Source organism: Notolepis coatsorum (assembly GCF_963971535.1).
Source record: "Notolepis coatsorum genome assembly, chromosome: 7".
Taxonomy (NCBI): domain Eukaryota; kingdom Metazoa; phylum Chordata; class Actinopteri; order Aulopiformes; family Paralepididae; genus Notolepis; species Notolepis coatsorum.
In genome coordinates this window covers 122,001,158-122,019,883 of record NC_140171.1, presented here as the reverse complement: position 1 = coordinate 122,019,883, position 18,726 = coordinate 122,001,158, and the positions used below count along the sequence as shown (strand labels likewise).

The window sequence follows — 18,726 nt, the reverse complement described above, 5'->3', positions numbered from 1 at the left end:
TTTTATCCACTTTTAGACTTACAAGGTCTGTACGACAAGTCATCAGGAAGGGCACAACTCTATCAGCTGAGTAACAATGTTCATCAAAGTGTTGAGTGCTACAGTGTAGGTTAGTACTATATTAGGAGAAGTATAATAAATTATATAAATACTAGGTCCATATAGGCCTAATACTGGAGATTGCTCATCACTGACTGGGGCATGTCATAGAAGACATAGAGTTGCACTTACATAGCAGGGAAATATAATTCAACCTCCTTCCTAAAAATAATAGTCTGCTCTGGTACACTACTGACATTAAATTAAATTAAAACAGACAATCCTTTCACTACCACACTACAGAAGGTGTTGTGTTTACAGTGCCACAAGACGGACTCAGGCCATGGTTACACTGGGGAATACAGCAATGTTTTTGTTGCTGAATGATTACGTTTGCTGTCCAAGTTAAAAAGAAACACCGTTTTGACAGGAAAACGCGTTGTCCTACTGGCAACGCTGAAAAGGTGTTTCCGTTTTAGATACTCGCCAAAACTCGCAGACAATGGTGCCATGTAATCTGTGCGAGCCGGATACGGAGCCGCTGTTGCTCAACGCCCATGCGCAGTAGAGACCTGCACGGTTATTTCCAGTGTTTACAGCAGAGCTGTCCCAAGTAGCTGCGGATACCATGTGTTGTCAAGTTATTGTTATAAGGAGCCCAGTCCAAGCTACAACAGTCTGCATTCCCTTAACAATTGTTTGTATTGAGCCGTATTGTATTGTACCCATTCTGCAATCTGTTCAATAAAGTTTACATCCATTCATTCTGCTAGCATTAACGTTACCAAGCTGCTAGCCACAATGCTATACTGTTATAATGGCATATCCCAATCACGTTAGCACGTAAGCTAACAAACTTCGCTGCTAGCCACAATGCTATACTGTTATACTGGCATATCCCAATCACGTTAGCACGTAAGCTAACAAAATCGGCGACGATCTATTTGTGAGACTAAACTCTGCTCTTGGTGGTCAATTGTGTTGATGTTAGTTTTGTTTCATCAACAAATGAGAGGCAGAACACAGTGAATGTATCCATTTTGTTTATTGCACTTTCTTTGCTGAAAAATAAATGCTACGTTAGCTAAATGGCTCACGCGAGGCATTTAAAAATGGTGGATTGTTGATTTTTAGCAGGAAGTGTATTGGCACATTCAACTTTTCTGATTGGTTGAAAATGGCCTTCATGTTTGAACTACATCGCCACCTACTGCTTTGGCATTGTACTACATGTATATACATGATTGATTGATTGATTGAAAACTTTATTAACAGATTGCAGAATGGGTACAATACAGTACAGCTCAATACACACAATTGTTAAGGGGATGCAGACCAGAGAAAGACTTTCGTCTTGTTTACATCAGGGTCCCCCATTTTCAATTCATCAGGAATCACTGTGCTCAGGAGGCAAAAACTATGTCTAACTTGTCTGCCATTACGTTGCGTTCTGAAAAGCGAAACTGACCCTGAAAACAAAACGAAAACTGGCCATAGTGTAACCGCAGCCTCATTGTTATAAGAAAAGAGCCTGACTAGAACGCAGCAAGGTGCTAATTGCCACCAGAGAGAGAGGGGAGAGGGGGCCCTTCAAAAAACTACATTTCCTAGGTCATGCAGTCCCTGTCAATCATCTGACTTCTGGATTTATTTTTTTATTTCTCTTATTTTTCGGGATTATTTCCCACAAACCTGAACGTTATTGCCATAAAACACAACGCAGTTAGTTTCTATACCTTTCTGTGAATGTCTAGCAAAAAACGGTGTTGCAATCTGATGAAAAATGGCGGAGAAATTTACATTAGTACTTACAGTAGATTTCATTCACAGTTTGTGAATCACGCCTGGTGATACTAAATCCAGATTGAACTCTGCCATTGGAAAGGGGAGATTTGGCCCGATCCATAGATGTGGGACTTGGCCATACTAAGGTCATTTATAGGCCTGATATTCTATATTCTATAATCATATTTCAAATTACATGTGTCCGGATGGCAGAATTCAGTACCTTCTCTACAAGATATCCTGTTTAATCATCTTCCCTTTATTCATTTGCTTAGATTTGTTGTACACGTGATCTCAAGAAGGTGCTGAATGAGCTCAGTGGCAATTTTTCATGTCTGGTCATTTTTAGCATGGTGTTATTCACCGTCAAATATGAGAAAAAAAATGACAATATTCCTGACACTGGTAATACATTCCCTGAGATCCATAGATGTCCCTAGATACCAAGAACATGCAAATGGACCTTGTGTATTTTTAGGCGGATTTCACATAGTACAGAGGTATTTTAAGAACATTTATTGTGCAAAACTGCAATAGAAAAATGCAAAACCTTTTCTCAAGTGTCTGCAGGCAGATAACATAACGCGTATCTTGGATCCAGTGCTTTGACCATGTCTTTAAAGCCCTTTCTATCAAGTTCAAGTTCTTTAATAGTTGTCATACAGAAGTACAGAATACTTTCATACAAAATGCTTCTTACTGTTACGCTCCAGAGACTGTGCTAGACAAGATAGTATCAAATAACATAATAACATAATATAGCATGAATTTAGAAGAAGAAAAATGAGGTCACAGTGTTCGGTATAGACATATGTACAATGTTCTGAGTTACCATATAATATACAATACACAATACTATGCAGTGTACTAATGTACAGTACTATCTAGTGCAAAGCAGAAATGGGATGAGGTACAATTTTAGGTACAATTTACAGTAAGGTGTACGAGTTGTAGTGCAATCCTTCATCCATAAATATAAAGTGTGGGGAGTGGGTGCTACAGTGTGTTTGTTTAAAGTGGGTGTGTGCTATAAAGTGTGTGGAGTGGGTGCTACAGTGTGTTTGTTTAAAGTGAGTGTGTGCGTGTGGATGTGTGTGCTATGTGCGTTTGGTGGTTGTTGTTGTGTAGTGTTCATTCATTGTTCGTTTAGCAGCCTGATGGCCTGGGGATAGAAGCTTCTTCTGAGTCTTTCTGTGCTCGCCTTGAGACTCCGGTATCGCTTGCCTGACCGCAGCAGTTCAAAGAGGCAGTTGTTCGGGTGACTGGAGTCTTTAATGATTCTCTTAGCCTTGCCCTTGCAACGCTTGTAGTAAATGTTCTGGAGGGTGGGGAGCCCCCCTCCAATTGTGCGTTCGGCTGAACGTGTCACTCTTTGTAGTCTGCTTCGGTCTTGTGCAGTGCTATTCCCAAACCAGGAGGTGATGTTGCCGGTCAAGATGCTCTCTATTGTACATGAGTAGAAGTTCTTAAGGATCTTCTGGCTGACTTGGAACTTCCTTAGGCGCCTGAGGAAGTAGAGGCGTTGTCGTGCCTTCTTCACAACACTGTCAATGTGTGTGGTCCATGTCAAGTCCTCGGATATGTAGGCTCCGAGGTACTTAAAGCTGTTGACTCTCTCAACCGGTGCCCCGTCGATGCTGAGGGGGCTGTAGTCCTTGACCCCCGACCTCCTGAAGTCCACAATCATCTCCTTTGTTTTGCTGACGTTCAGGGAGAGGCTGTTTTCCTGGCACCATCCCGCCAGGACCTTGACCTCTTCCAGGTAGGCCCTCTCGTCGTTGGCAGAGATCAGGCCCACCACCACTGTGTCGTCAGCAAATTTGACGATTGTATTGCTACTCCGCTGAGCCACACAGTCGTGTGTGTACAGGGAGTAGAGGAGGGGACTCAGAACACAGCCCTGGGGGGCCCCTATGTTGAGGGTGATGGATGAGGAGGTGCAGTTGCCTGCTCTCACCACCTGGGGTCTGCCAGTCAGGAAGTCCAAGACCCACTGGCAGAGGTCATAGCCCAAGCCCAGGTCCCTGAGCTTGGCTATGAGTATGGAGGGGACTATGGTATTGAATGCCGAGCTGTAGTCGATGAATAGCATTCTCACATAGTTCCCCTGCCTCTTGTCCAGGTGTGATGCTGCTGTGTGCAGCACATGGGATATGGCGTCCTCCGTGGACCTGTTGGGGCGGTATGCAAATTGCAGGGGGTCCATGTTGATGGGGAGGGAGGAGCAGATGTAGCCCTTTACTAGCTTCTCAAAGCACTTCATGGCTATGGAGGTGAGAGCTACAGGGCGGTAGTCGTTGAGGCAAGCAGGCTTGGATTTTTTGGGTACAGGGATAATAGTGGACTTCTTCAGGCAGGTGGGGATGACAGCCTGTTCTAAGGACAGGTTAAATATGTCAGTGAATACTGGGGCCAGTTGGTCGGCACAGACTTTTAGGACGCGGCCGGGGATGCCGTCCGGACCTGCTGCCTTCCTGATATTCACTTTTTTAAAGGTCCGCCTCACCTCATGCTCTGTTACCCTGAACACTGCGCCTCCATCAGCAGCCGACCCCCCCCCCCCCCATTGCCGAGGCTTGTGAGCTGGTGTTGTTATTACCAGCATCAAACCTCGCATAGAAGGTATTGAGGTCATTTGCTAAGGAGATGTCACTGTTCAGTTTGAGGGAGGCGCCTTTGTAGTCTGTCATCGTTTTGAGCCCCTGCCACATAGCTCTAGAGTCAGCTTGTTCAAACTGGAGTTCAATTTTATCCCTGTAGCGCCGTTTGGCCTCTGACACTGTCCTCCTTACGTTGTATCGCGCCACCTTGTGGTCATTCATGTTGCCTGCCACTAGGCCGTCGTTGTATGCTTTGGTGCGCTCTCTCAGAGCTTCACGGACGGATTTGTCTACCCAGGGTTTTTGATTTGGGTAAACTTTCATTTTGGTAGTGGGGATTGTTTCTTTCACCCTAGTACAAACATAGTCCAGCACTGTCTCCGTGTAGACATTAATGTTATCTGTGTCGCGGAACACATTCCAGTCTGTGCCGTGAAACACTGACCGGATCGTCTCCTCTGACGTCAAATCCCATTTCTGCACCTCTCGCGAGACTACGGGAGTACTTTTAATTCTCTGTTTGTACTTTGGTGAAAGAAAAATGGACGCGTGATCTGATTTACCAAAGCCACTATCAGAATGAGCCTTGTAGCCACCTTTAAATTGCGTGTAACAGTGATCTAGGATGTTACCGCCTCTGGTGTTGCAAGTCACATGCTGATAGAAGTCAGGCAATACCTTTCTCAGATTGGCGCTATTGAAATCTCCCAGCACTAAAATGGCGGCGTTAACGTTCGCCACTTGTATTCTATTTACCTCGTTGTGTAGTCTGGAGAGCGCAACCTTGTTGCTGGCTTGCGGTGGAATATACACTCCGATCAGGACGATCGCCGTTAACTCCCTCGGGAGGAAGAAAGGACGACACTTGATGGTTATATATTCCAGTTCTGGGGAGCAGTGGTTGGATAATTCCTTCACGTTAGTTGGATCGCTCCAATTTTTGTTAAACATGAAGGCAATACCTCCTCCACGTTGTTTACCGGACTCTGATGATCCTTGCGATGGATAAAGAAGTGATCCGCTGGTTGAATTGCGTGGTCTGGAACCTCCGGTGTGAGCCATGTTTCGGTGAAGCAGAGGACGTTGCAGTCCCTAACGTCTCTTTGATATTGAATCCTTGCTCGGATGTCATCCAGTTTATTGTCAATTGATTGTACATTGGCTAGCAATATACTGGGCAGTGGTGTACGGTGGCGTCTGGATCTCAGCCTGTTACGGATCCCAGCCCTCTTTCCTCGTCGTCTTTTCCTGGGCTCTGGGAACAAAGGATCTGGTCCTAATCTCCGGAGAATTTCTTCAGGCCATTGATGCGGTTCGGAAAGCTGGTCCAGTGAGTAATCCAGTTGGTAAGTTTCCCGTAATCCAATGTCTATGAGTGACTGACGGTCATATACATTAAATGCACCAACAGTTGGTACGAACAAAACTCTAAAAACTATAAATATTAACAAAAGTAAACACAGTCTCGACGGAGCGAACAGAAAGGCAGCCGGTCGGAGCAGCGCCATCTCACTGATCGACAGTTTGAAAAGGAACCATGTCATTACACAAGTAAACAGTGACAGCGTTTGTTATGTCGGTCCACCACTGGCTTTTTTTGTCGTTTAACTTAACTTAAAACGTAAATAATCAAAAATAATAAAATTATTCTGTTACATCAACAGTTAACATTACATAAGGTTTTAGCGTGACGTGGGCATTCCAGAATAGCGAGGATGCAAAGCATGTTAGAGGATTGGACCCGTCGCAGAGTTTACATTACACATAGAAACTGCGCGACTCGCGAGAGAAGTTGTCACACAGCCGTGTGCAACGCAGGGCTAGTACGCTTCTAGAATTGAAGGTCCGCTCTGTTCCGTGTCTATTATGAAATGACAATTGCGCGTTGACACGCCCACTACGCAAAGCCTCTGTGCTCCTAAATAATTTTTCCAGTTCGCACATATCTATTTTACGAGTGAAATAGTCACACTGTAGAGCCCTGTCTCAGCAAGCTAACATTAGCTCCACTTAGCAGCCCCCTCCCTCCACACTGGTTACGTCATTGCTACTTTAGAGTTGCTCTACCGGTCATAAGGTATAGTCAAAATCCATACCGTAGCGCAAATTCATACCGTTTATACCGTATACCGTCCACCCCTACGCCAGACCCGAATAAAGTCGGGTTAACTCGCCGCCGCTTGAGCGCCAAACCCGAGAAAAGTCGGGTTTTCATCGTTATTTATTTTATTTGATATTTCAATTCATTATCCATCCAGGGAGCCTGGTGTTATCATAGGCAGTGTTTCTCCTGAAAGAAAATTCAACAGCGGTGCTGTGCTACATGCACGCTGCCGGAATCCATATTTGTGCGTACGGCCATACGCACGTGCCACCGGAATCAATATTAGCGCACACTGCCGGAGAAATAACTTAAAACTACCTTATAATGGTTCGAGATAGGTTATTCATGTTCATGGAGTCATGTGCGTGTGAATTTGCTAGGATGCTTTTGGTGTGTCCGCTGACACTAGAAGTGGCCCAGAGAATACAATTTTCATTCAATCAATCACCTGCGCTGTGATTAATTGAATGAACATTTTATTAACAGATTGCAGAATGGGTACAATACAGTACGGCTCAATACACACAATTGTTAACACTTTGAGTGCCACGGACGAGAATTTTCGTTATTTCATGCCGACCGTTGAGTGCCACGGACGAGAAATCTCGTTTTTTTTAATCGTTATTTCTTTTATTAGCGATTTCCATTCATATTTCATCAATCTAGCCTCACGTTAGTGCTGCAAACTCTCGCTGAGCTCCATTGGGAAAATACCGCCCCCCTCCCGGATGGTACTGCACCCCTTTGGAATGGATTGAATGAACCGCATGGGAAAAAAACAGTCCGGAATCCACATTTTACTTCTCAGGCAAGTAACCGGAGCCAATTGCAGTCTTTGTGGTCCCGCAGAACAGCGTGGAATAATGTGTTCGAGCACCCAGCGTTGGATCAATAAACGCGATCGATATTTGGAATGGCGATCAGGAATTGGAATAATCTTTTTGGAGAACATCTGATCTGAGGTAAGGAATCTATTTTACCAGTCTTAGGATAATCAGAGCTTTTTTCACAGAGATATCAACGTGGGCCCTATGTGTGCGTGTGTATGTGTGTGTGTGTGTGTGTGTGTGTGTGTGTGTGTGTGTGTGTGTGTGTGTGTGTGTGTGTGTGCTATCAGGAAATAAGAGAATCGATTTTTCAGCCCGCTTCTATAGCGTGCATAAGTACACATATACTATCGATAATCTAGCGTTTATTTGAAAACTATTCATAAATAGGCTATAAAAAATTACAACGTGTTTTGTGTATACAGTAAAGGGCGTTTATCACAGAATCTTCTGAAATCTTCTGGAAGTTTCAAGAAAGTAGCGTTTTTCAAAATGGTATAAAACAGAAATGAACCGATTAAAAAACAATCCGTTTCGACAATGTTGACTGCAAACAAGTCATTGATAAGCGACGGATTAGACACATAGCCATAATTTAAGATGTAGGTTATGCATTCGCAAATATGAGAGCGCTATCATTGAAGTGGGTGGTGGCACTCAAGGAGGTAAATAGGACACGGAGGCTGGCACTCGGAGATGCAGACCAGAGAAAGACTTTTGTCTTGTTTACATCAGGGTCCCCCATTTTCAATTCATAATGAATTGTAAGTAAGGGTGCAACTTGCACCGTGCAATCCATTCTTTGTGGATCTAGCCCTCTGTCTCGTGTTGAGCAACTGCACTATGTCTCGTGTTGAGCAACTACACTATGACTGTGTTGAGCAACTGCAGTATATCTCTCTTTGTTGAGCAACTGCAGTATGTCTCTTTGTTGAGCAACTGCACTATGTCTCTGTGTTGAGCAACTACTGTCTCTGTGTTGAGCAACTGCCATATGTCTGTGTTGAGCAACTGCACTACAGTATGTCTCTGTGTTGAGCAACTACTGTCTCTGTGTTGAGCAACTGCACTATGTCTCTGTGTTGAGCAACTGTAGTATGTCTCTGTGTTGAGCAACTGCACTATGTCTCCGTTGAGCAACTGCAGTATGCCTCCGTGTTGAGCAACTACAATGACTGTGTTGAGCGACTACACTATGTCTCTTTGTTGAGCAACTGCAGTATTTGTTGAGCAACTGCAGTATGTCTCTTTGTTGAGCAACTGCAGTATGTCTCTGTGTTGAGCAACTGCAGTATGTCTCTGTGTTGAGCAACTGCACTGGATATCCCCCCCCCCCTTCCTAGATTTTTTGTCAAATAAATTGTGCAATAGTCACTTTTAGTGAGTTGTTCTACATTTAGGTAACATTAACTCATTATGCGCCAATCACGGAAAAAGTCGGGTTAACTCGCCAACCGTTCAGCGGCAATCACGAGAAAAGTCGGGTTTTAATCGTTATTTCTTTTATTAGCTATATCCATTCATTTTTCATCCATCCAGCCTGATGTTATCATTGGGAATGGGTATGAGCTCGCAAAAGGGCAAATAACGCCGCCTACGCCTTCCAGCCGGTATTGCACTCCATTAGAAATGGTGTAGTTTATTTTCTGGGCTGATCTGAGCCGTGCGGGCGGGGTTTAAATACTCCGGCAGGACTAGCGTTTACAAGGTTACATTTGCGATGCTGCCCCCCCTCCCCTTCATATGCAATGCTGGACAATGTGGGACAGACCTCCACGAGCAGTATTTGGAATGGCGATCAGATAATTGGATTATTTATTTTGCATTACATCAGAGACCAAGTAAGGACTCTATATATCCAATCTTGCGTTGATCTGATATTTCTTTCTACCGCGATCGAAGCTGTGTGTGTGGACTGTGTGTGGCTGTTTACCGTTAGGTGCAGGAGGTGGGGGGGGGGGGGGGGGGGGGCGCTACGAGGGCCATTTCATGTATGCACGAGGTGACATAATAATGATAATCTAGCTTTGATTTCAGGAAGATTAGATAATCAGGCGAAAAATTACAATGTGATAAGTGTATTCCACTAAAACGCTATTATCGCGTCTTTTCCTGGGATTACTAAGAATCACCAAAACTATACTCGTATTCAAAACGGTATAAAATGGAAATGTACGGATGAAAAAACAATCCGTTTTGTGCATGTTGACTGGAAGCAATCGACGGGTGTATTAGACCCATAGCTATATAAGATATATTTTAAGCACTCGCAAATGTCGCAGTCTCCCCATTGATCTCTAGCGCCCCCTGGTGCCCCGACCCCTGGCGCTGATTCAGTTAATGAACAAAGGGACAGCTACAGTATGTAAATTGTAAAGCTATTTATTTATATTTTTTTCCAGTTGATCATAATGTAATCATCATGAATCAACGTGCGTACTGCGCGCGCGTGTGTGTGTGTGTGAGAGAGCGAGCGAGCGAGTGAGATATCGCGGCCAGCCCACCCTCAGTGAAATGTATGCCTTGTGTATGTATGTGACAAATAAACCTTTTGAATCTTGCCATATTCAATCAGTTTCAGTAACTACACGACAATACATATTGTTAGACTCACTTGTTGTTTTGTTGCATCAGGTTGGAACAAGCCTCGAGCCATCGCGTTAAGCCTTCGAGAAGCTTTTGTGGTCCGGGCTGGAACTTTCCATGATAAAGTGTCCATATATAAATCCATTTGTTAGATCCAACACTGTCTGAATATACAGTATCTCGTGATGATCTCTCAGACTCCTGAAAATACACTTCTTATTACCGAACCAGCTAAACGAGCCTAGCTAAGCTAACTCTGAATCTGAAATGAAAATACTCATGGCTCCTCCTCCAAGCATTATTTTCTGTCTGATGACTGACGAATACAGAGCTTGCTTCGAGCGCTAGAAAACGCGCCCGAGACATCATATTTGAACACCCTGATAGGCTAAATGTATTTGCTTGATCTATTTACATTGGCTGCGACGATACAGTGATGCGCACAGTGTGTGCGTTAAGTCTATGCGCCCAGCTTTGCAGGTACTCTCTATCAGAAGAGAGAGTTACATCATGTGAATCAGGCACAAAACAATGATTTATATTTGATATAACGTTATTGTACATTTTATACACAAACACTTAAAATTAGTAATTATTCATTTTAAACATGTTTCGTTTATTTTTAGGGGTCCAAAATCTAAAATAAAAAACAATTTCTTCTTCTCCTTCTCTCTTCACCAGGGGGGGCGGCGCCCAAGCGCCCTCTATGGGCCGGCCGCCACTGCTCTGTGTTGAGCAGCTGCAGTATGTCTCTTTGTTGAGCAACTACAGTATGTCTGTGTTGAGCAACTACAGTATGTCTCTGTGTTGAGCAACTACAGTATGTCTGTGTTGAGCAACTACAGTATGTCTCTGTGTTGACCAACTGCAGTATGTCTCTGTTGACCAACTGCACTATGTCTCCGTGTTGAGCAACTACAATGTCTCTGTGTTGAGCAACTGCACTATGTCTCTGTGTTGCGCAACTGCAGTATGCCAGATGCTGTTTTAGACTGTTCTTGCCTTCATTGGCATGCCTATTAAATATACACTAGAACATCATATAATGCTAATCAATGTAGTGAGTGTGTATATAGCTGTGTGTATACACAGTCCCGGTAGGCACTTACTGAAGTAGAAGGGCAGAGACGTGTAGTTGTGTGCCTCGCGGTAAGCAATGAGATTGATTTCATGCTGCCGCTGCTGCTGCTGTAGTCGGTGCTTGGTGCGGCGATGGTGACACACACAGCAGCAGCTCAGGATGAAGATGAAGGCCCACACCAACCAGAACCCTGGAGGAGGGGGACAAGATAATCAGGCTCTTTTTCCAACACATTTTCCAATTTAACCATCTCAAACCCTGCCCTCTTTTCTCGATCTTCCAATCATGTTGCTCATCTGAGGGAAGCGTTAACATAAACATTTTAATGCATAGGTATAGCAACGGCAATAGGTTCACTATGGCATCCATGTTGTGATGGGGCGAGAGAGCCGCTGAATAGGCTCCGAGCAGCGAACCTGTGTAGTATCGCCTTCTTGTGTTCAAAAGGTGTAACTGTTTTCCAATGGGACAACGATGGAAATTAATTCAAATAAAATAAATAAAAATAAAATAAAATACCATTCCAATTCAGGTCCCTGGCCTGCTGTCAGCCTATGTGCAACGTTTCATCCACATCAGTCCTTTAGATAGATACTTGATTAATCCCCTTGGGGAAATTCGGTGACATACACATACAGCCTGATTATAGGAATAATACACACATTATAGGAATCACACACACACACACATTATAGGAATCACACACACACACACACACTAATGTCCCCAGGCGTTCCTACACTACATACAAGTAAACATGTCACCCACCACCAGTGATGTAGTTCCCCCCCCCCCCCCCCTTGGGTGCAGTGACTTAAGTCTGGGTAAAGCAATAATAACTATAACTATTATAAAACCCAGCTGAAAAACTAAAAACAACCACATTTTCCCCTCACCTTTACGGACTCTCCTTACAATTCCCAAACGTTTCAAGACCAATTAATTTACCATACTTTTTCCAGAACTGCATCAAAACCCTGTATGTACATAATATAGTGTAATATTTGGTAATGTTCTGGCACTACAAACCTATAATCAAATGAAAGCAAACACCAACCCAGAGAAGGGTTCTGGTGGTTTTCTACTGGGATGGAATGCATTTCCTGGCAATAATTCAATTCAATTATCCCAGAGATGCCAAAGAAACTCTATTCTCTACTGCTTCATACCACAATGCCTTTTCTTTCTTAGCCTATATGGACACTCTGCCAACTGCAGCAGCTCACACGCACGCGGGATGGTGTCCATCGACAGTTTCATGGTCTATTTCGCAGAGTGGCTCGCGACTCACACTCTAACCTGTGGGGCTGCTCTAACCTAACCGGTTAACGGAAGCGGCAAAATGAAAAGTAAAGCGTTCTACAGTGACATGTACAGCCGTTGTGCTGGCAGCATGTCCCTAGGTTCAGTGTTCGAGGATGGCAAGGCCTCCGTCAACAAGGTTAAAAGTGGATTTAACCTTTAACGCCAAGGTCTATAACCAGATACAGTATCATCTAAATTGAGCGTTTATTGGGAGATTCTGATGCGTGAGGTGGTGGTGTTTTCCCATCCGCATCGTTAAGAAGGAAGCAGGGCTCTACAGTGCGACCATATTGCTCGCATTTGCCCCTAGAAATATGTGTGTGCGAACCGGAAAAATCAATTACTTGCACGGTGTGCGAGTGAAGATTACAGCCTCAGTCGTGCTTTTTCTCTCCGCTGATAATCGTTCAAAAACTACAAGTCCCACATTGCACCCAAGCCAACAGTCCAATCACAGTAGAGTGACGTGACTGGTTGTAAAAAAAATAAAAATAAAAAATGACCAATCGGAAGCGCTCATTTGCTTTTTTACTTCCTGAAAGTCCGCCATTGCGATATGCGAGAGTTTTCTGAGACAGTAACTTATTCTAGTCTTACCAATAGCAATAGATTTTAGAACACCTAGATTTATCGATAGCAATAGTAATATAACATTAATGCAACAAAACTAATGCCTTGCTTTGTTAATCATAACATTGATGCAGTAGCGTATGTCGTTGTTTTGGCTGTAACGGACATGAGAATAACATAACACTGTGTACACATTAAAATTGCGATAATCGATTCTAACATTTTCAAATCGATGCAGTTGAATTTTCCCCTTAGGATCGATGCATTGCGATGCATTGTTACACCCCTACACCAAAATCACTGGCCAACTGTGCGTGTGTGTATGTGTCATAATGTGTGTATGCTAACTTGGCTAGCATGATCAACAGCAGAGGTGGGTGAAAGCGGTGTGACGTAATTGGCAGAATCGACTGTCAATCAATGGTCTACCTGACACGCAAACTCATAAACAATGTTTCTGTACTGGAGGTGTACAGTATTTCAATAGGCAACCCTGACAGGATTCTTTTTCTAGAAGAGCAACACTAGCCAAAACATAGGCATTGTATGCATAAAAGGGGCAAAAGCTAAAGTTAAGTGACTGTTACTATTGTAGCAGTAGTTTGATTTGTTTATTTGATAGGGACAGCACATGTTAATGAATGATCAAGTACAAAATACAAAATGTAAACATGCAGGGTTGTAGCAAGAGCTAATTTACACCAGGAGACAGCAAAACTCTTTCAATAAATAAATAGCCTGCTTAGGGTAAAAGCATGGTGACAATCAATGATAAAAACAACAATAAAAACAAGAAACAAGTTACATAAACTAAATCAGATTAAAAATGATCACAGTTCTGGTTTGCCTTAAGATGCAGTTTAAGATGGGTCTTGAACATGGAGTATGTGGGGCACTCTCTAATCACAACTGGTAGGCTATTCCAGTAGTTACCACCTTTAACAGAGAACACAGTTTTAGCAAAGGTAGTATACCGAAAAGGCACCTTACAGTCCACTCTACTGATGGCCCTGGTGGTAATGCCAGTGTCTCCTTTTTGTTCAATGTCACTGCCTTTTTTATTAGGCCTAGTTGTTGGCTACAACTTTGCCACAGTAGGCATTAATCACTTAATAGTTCAAATGTCTGTGTCCCATTCCCGTTTGCACACGCAGATACACACACACGCACACAGTGGGCCAGTGACTTTGGTGGTATGTGCGATTGCACAGATGTGTGTCCCGTTCGCCTGTATCAGTTCCGCAACCGTTTCCATTTTCACGTGCCTGTCGCGGCCAATCAGGCCTACCCCGGAAATGGAAACGGTTGCGGAACTGATACAGGCGTCCCGTTCCCGTTTGCACATGCACGCACAGTACAAATATACATTTATAAAAAAAAAAAATAATAAATCTTGTTACTTGAAATATTTTCACTGTGCTCCTAAATATTTTTGTGTGCTCCTAAATTTCTTTCTGTGCTCCTAAATTTTTTCATTTAGAAGCACATGTGCTCCTTGGGGAAAAGGTTAGCGTAGAGCCCTGAAGGAAGGCCAAGATAATCACTCAAAATCATTCCCGGTATCACGTTAGTGGTGATTGGCCTCTCTGAGATAAGCAAAAAAGCATGCTGTATGCAGGGCCGCCTCAGGGGGTGTGCGAGCAGTGCGGTCGCACAGGGCCTCGCGGGAAGGGGGGCCTCGCAAAATAATATATATTTTTTTTTCCGAGGCCCCCCCTTCCCGCGAGGCCCTTTTTCATCACAGACCTAAAATCTAGTTTTGCTTATATGCTTATATATTTCACATTAGACACGTTTGTAGAATGTGTCTGACTTGTTCCTGCCTCTGCGGCTCTGCAGACTGCAGTGTTCCGGTTTCTGCGGCTCTGCTGCTCTACAGATTTTAGGATAGTGTTTCCGGGCTCCCACGAGGTACAGGGATCTAATTCAGCGCTATTCAGAGGAGCGAGTGGATGTCTTTTCAAAAGCAGCATGGATCAGAAGAAATTACACCGTGGGCCAAGAAAGTCTCCTTACTTACATCATGTGTAGTACGCCGGCGTGCGTCAGCTGCGTTTGACTATTTCGCGCGTGCAGCTTTTGACTATTATGCTTAGTTATGCCAGCCAAGACGAAGAGGTCGGTCATTATCAGTCGGTCGGTCACCAAGGAACGTTGACGAAAGGCCTCTCGCTGGCGGGACAAATGGCCGGAGCCTTGTCATGGTGCAGTCGGGATATAGCCATGATGATGTCGGCTAGTAGCTAGCTTAGCTAAAGGCTAACTAGCGTTAGCTAACCTAGAGACAGCGCATGCAGCCAAGATGAAGAGGATGGTCGTTTGGCAGATGAACTTCGTCAACTCCACGCGGTTGTCTCCATCCTCTTGGACGTTTGGTGAGTTTTTAACCTATTCTATTAACTCTATTCTATTCCCGCCGTGGATATCTCTCTCTCTCTCTGGAGCCAAACTGGCCGACTAGCTGTTTTAGTACTACTAGTAGCTAACGGTGTGTGGCCTGGTGTCAGCACCTGTATTGCTTTTATCACATTGTACAGTTTTTCAGTGGTAGCCGCATAGCTTGCTTCTGCGTTAGCTAATGGTTAGCGATAGCCGGGTTGAGCTAACTGTTAGCCAGTTAGCTGTTTAGCTACGACATTAGCTGCCGGCTGCGCTCGGCTGGGAACGTTCGTTTGATGCTATCAGTTAGCCTAGAGTTAGCTGTTAGCTTGTGCTACGACCATTGACATTAGCCGTGAGAATAGCAGGGGGTTCTGGCACTCTGACTACGACATCATCTTTGACAGAAGATGTAGTCGGGCCTGCACCATGACAAGGCTCTGGCCATAGCTTATTTTTGTCCCGCCAGCGAGAGGCCTTTCGTCAACGTGGAGACCTGTGTTGCGGCCTTTCGCCCTGCGTTCCTTGGTGCAGGTAAGATTAATGAAAATGTCATGACATTACCCCACTCTTCCTTCCTTCCCCTCCCGACTGTTTTGTTAATAACAATGTTTTTTTCCAGGCAAAACATATGTTACTTCACAACATTTGGAGATACGACATGTGCTGTGTGTGAATTCATTGTCTTGGTCGTTTGTGTAGCTTGGGTAGCATTGGGCCGTTGGCCAAAGCTGTGTGTGGCCTGGTGTCAGTAGCCTACCTGGCTAGCCTTTAGCTGATGTCGGCCATTGGCTCCTTGCTGCTTTGTTTTCTCTGGTATAGACCCTCTTCTCTTTGGATTTAAGTGTTGATCTTTGTCCTTTTGGATCTATGTATTCATGTTGCCTTTGTGAAGTTATCTTTTCCTTCTGTTTTGTTCTTTCATTAAAAGTTGAATATCCTTTAGGGGGTCATCTTTGCTTATCTCTCTCATACATGCTCTCTCTCTAACACACACACACGACAAACACACATGCTCTCTCTCTCTCTCTCTCTCTCTCTTTCTAACACACACAGTCTGCCTATGGCGGCCTTTCTCGATGGCTAGGCTGTGCTCGCTGAGTCTGTACCTAGTCAAGGATCTTCAGTCACAGTGCTCAGGTATTCTGCCACTGTGTACTCTCTGTTTAGGGCCAAATAGCATTTCAATTTCTTTCCAATGTGTCTCTCTCTCTGTACACTGTATATTGACTGTAGAACAGGAGCTCTCTCTCACTCTCTCTCTTGCTATATGTTGACTGTATCATGCCCAGCCTCGGGCAGCGCTATTATTTAAGAATATGATGACTGTATGAAAAAAAAAAAAAAAAAAAATTATATATATATATATTTTTTTTTACCTTTTGGGGGGGGGGGGGGGGGGGGGGGGGGGGGGGGGGGGGGGGCTCGCGTTTAAATCTCGCACAGGGCCTCGCATTTCTCCCAGGCGGCCCTGGCTGTATGTATGGTTAACGAACCACCATCAATGACAAAGTCGGTTTCATGATTTATGATTTTTCTATTATTTTCGCCATACCTTTGTATATCAGGCCCATCTCACAACATAAAGAAATTATCCTTAACTCTTCGGACGCCACGGACTTGAGCATTGTTTGTTCCTACCACGCCACGCTCTAAAAGATAAGTGGCGGTGTTTGCAGGGCTATATTATATATATTCTATATTATAGCTATGGATACAATACTATGGCCCATTTGACAAACTTATCTATCGTTCAATATGTGAAAAATTATAAATGTTTTCAGCAATCCGCTCCCGTGTTATAACGTGGTGAATATAAGTATAGTTTTAGAGTGATCCTGTCTAATCCCAGAAAACGACGATATGCAGCAAAACTTGAATTTCACTAAAAGCGTTGCCGTTTCTCGCCTGGACACGCTACTATACCTATTTCGTTTTTTGATGCTTTGATCGTCACCAACGGCATACATTGTGGAGTAACGATACACACACGTTGCGCTCGAGGTGAAATCATGGTTGGATCAAAGCAGGATTGATATCATTTAGCCCTTACCTTCACTAGGAGGTACCCTAAAAAGAATATTCCAAGTGTCTGATCGTGAGTCCAAGTATTGGTGTCCGTCGTTCCGCCAACATAATCCACCACAACAGATGCATCGGGGGCCTTTGACACTGCTCAATGGGATCGGGATACCCGCCCGCCACGCCCGACAAAGACAAGTGCGCCCGGAGACATTTTATCGTTGCACTGGCCAAGATATAAGGTTTCAAAGGGTGTTTGAAACTGCCTCCTGGGAGGATGCGGCCGGCAGGATGATTCCCCATTTTCCCTTATCAGCTCCAAAACAAAATGTTCTGACAGAAAACTTCTAATTGGCATTTCTATCAGGATGCTACTGTTTAGGAATGGCCTGTGTTCATTATATCAGGATGTTACTGCTTAGGAATGCTCTGTGCCTCCCTACCACATGCCACGCAGTCCTAATTCTCCATCTGGGTATTTTATTTGGAATGCCATCCTCTGCAATCCAGTCTAAACCGGGGGCGAGGGGTGGAAATCGGGGTCAGTCTGGTAAAACTAAAAACATGAATCCTTGACCGGGTTTGTGTTTACAAAATATGTGCCGTCTCCTAGAGCAGCGGTTCTCAAGGGGTGCCTTGAGATTTATAAAAAAAATTAAAAAAAATCATTCTTTTTGGATTACAGAAAATTATCATTAAAGTGCTATCTGTTGCAGTTGCACTGTTTTCCATGAAAATACCATATTTGGATAAGTTTGACCATTTCTCAAAATCTGAAAATCATTATTTAATAAAACACAAAAGGATCACCAAGTTACTCTGGATAAAAAAAACTTTACAGACAACATTGAGACAAAGCTTCCTGACACATCTCCATCCAAACTCTTGGAAGAACTTATTGAAATCTCATCTGATACCACCTGGAGAGCTAGTTTCAGAGTGTGGTGCTGAGTACCAAGTATCTCATGATGCAGCAGTTAAGGTGTTTCAGCTGGCTTTTCATCCACGACAGCTCTGAAAACAAAATATAAGGCCAAGTTGAGCCTTGAGGATGACATGCGTGTTGCCTTGTCAAAGATCTCCCCACGTATTGACAGTATTATTAGCCAGCAGCAGCAGACCTCGCATTGAGCTAGAAATGTCCACTGAGTGAACGAGTGCTTATTTTCTGTATTTATTTATATTTTTTGAGAAATGGTAACTTGGTGATCCCTTTCTGTTTTTGAGAAATGGTCAAACTTATCCAAATATGCTATTTTTATGGAGAACAGTGCAGCTGCAACAGATAGCACGTTGGTGATCCTTTTCTGTATTTAAAAGAAAATACATGATTTTCAGTTTTTGAGAAATGGTAATATACTTATCCAAATATGCTATTTTTATGGAAAATTGTGCAGCTGCAACAGATAGCACTTTAGTGATAATTTT

At 43.7% G+C, this 18,726-nt stretch overlaps 1 protein-coding gene across 2 annotated transcripts in view; it reads right to left on the bottom strand.

The window, feature by feature from the left end:
* wbp1lb (WW domain binding protein 1-like b) overlaps positions 1-18,726 on the bottom strand; it is a 64,284-nt gene that overhangs the window by 6,998 nt on the left and 38,560 nt on the right. For both annotated transcript variants that reach the window (XM_084319276.1, XM_084319277.1), the window contains exon 3: positions 11,051-11,212. In XM_084319276.1, coding sequence (XP_084175402.1) covers positions 11,051-11,212 — 162 coding nt within the window. The remainder of the gene's footprint in view (positions 1-11,050; positions 11,213-18,726) is intronic.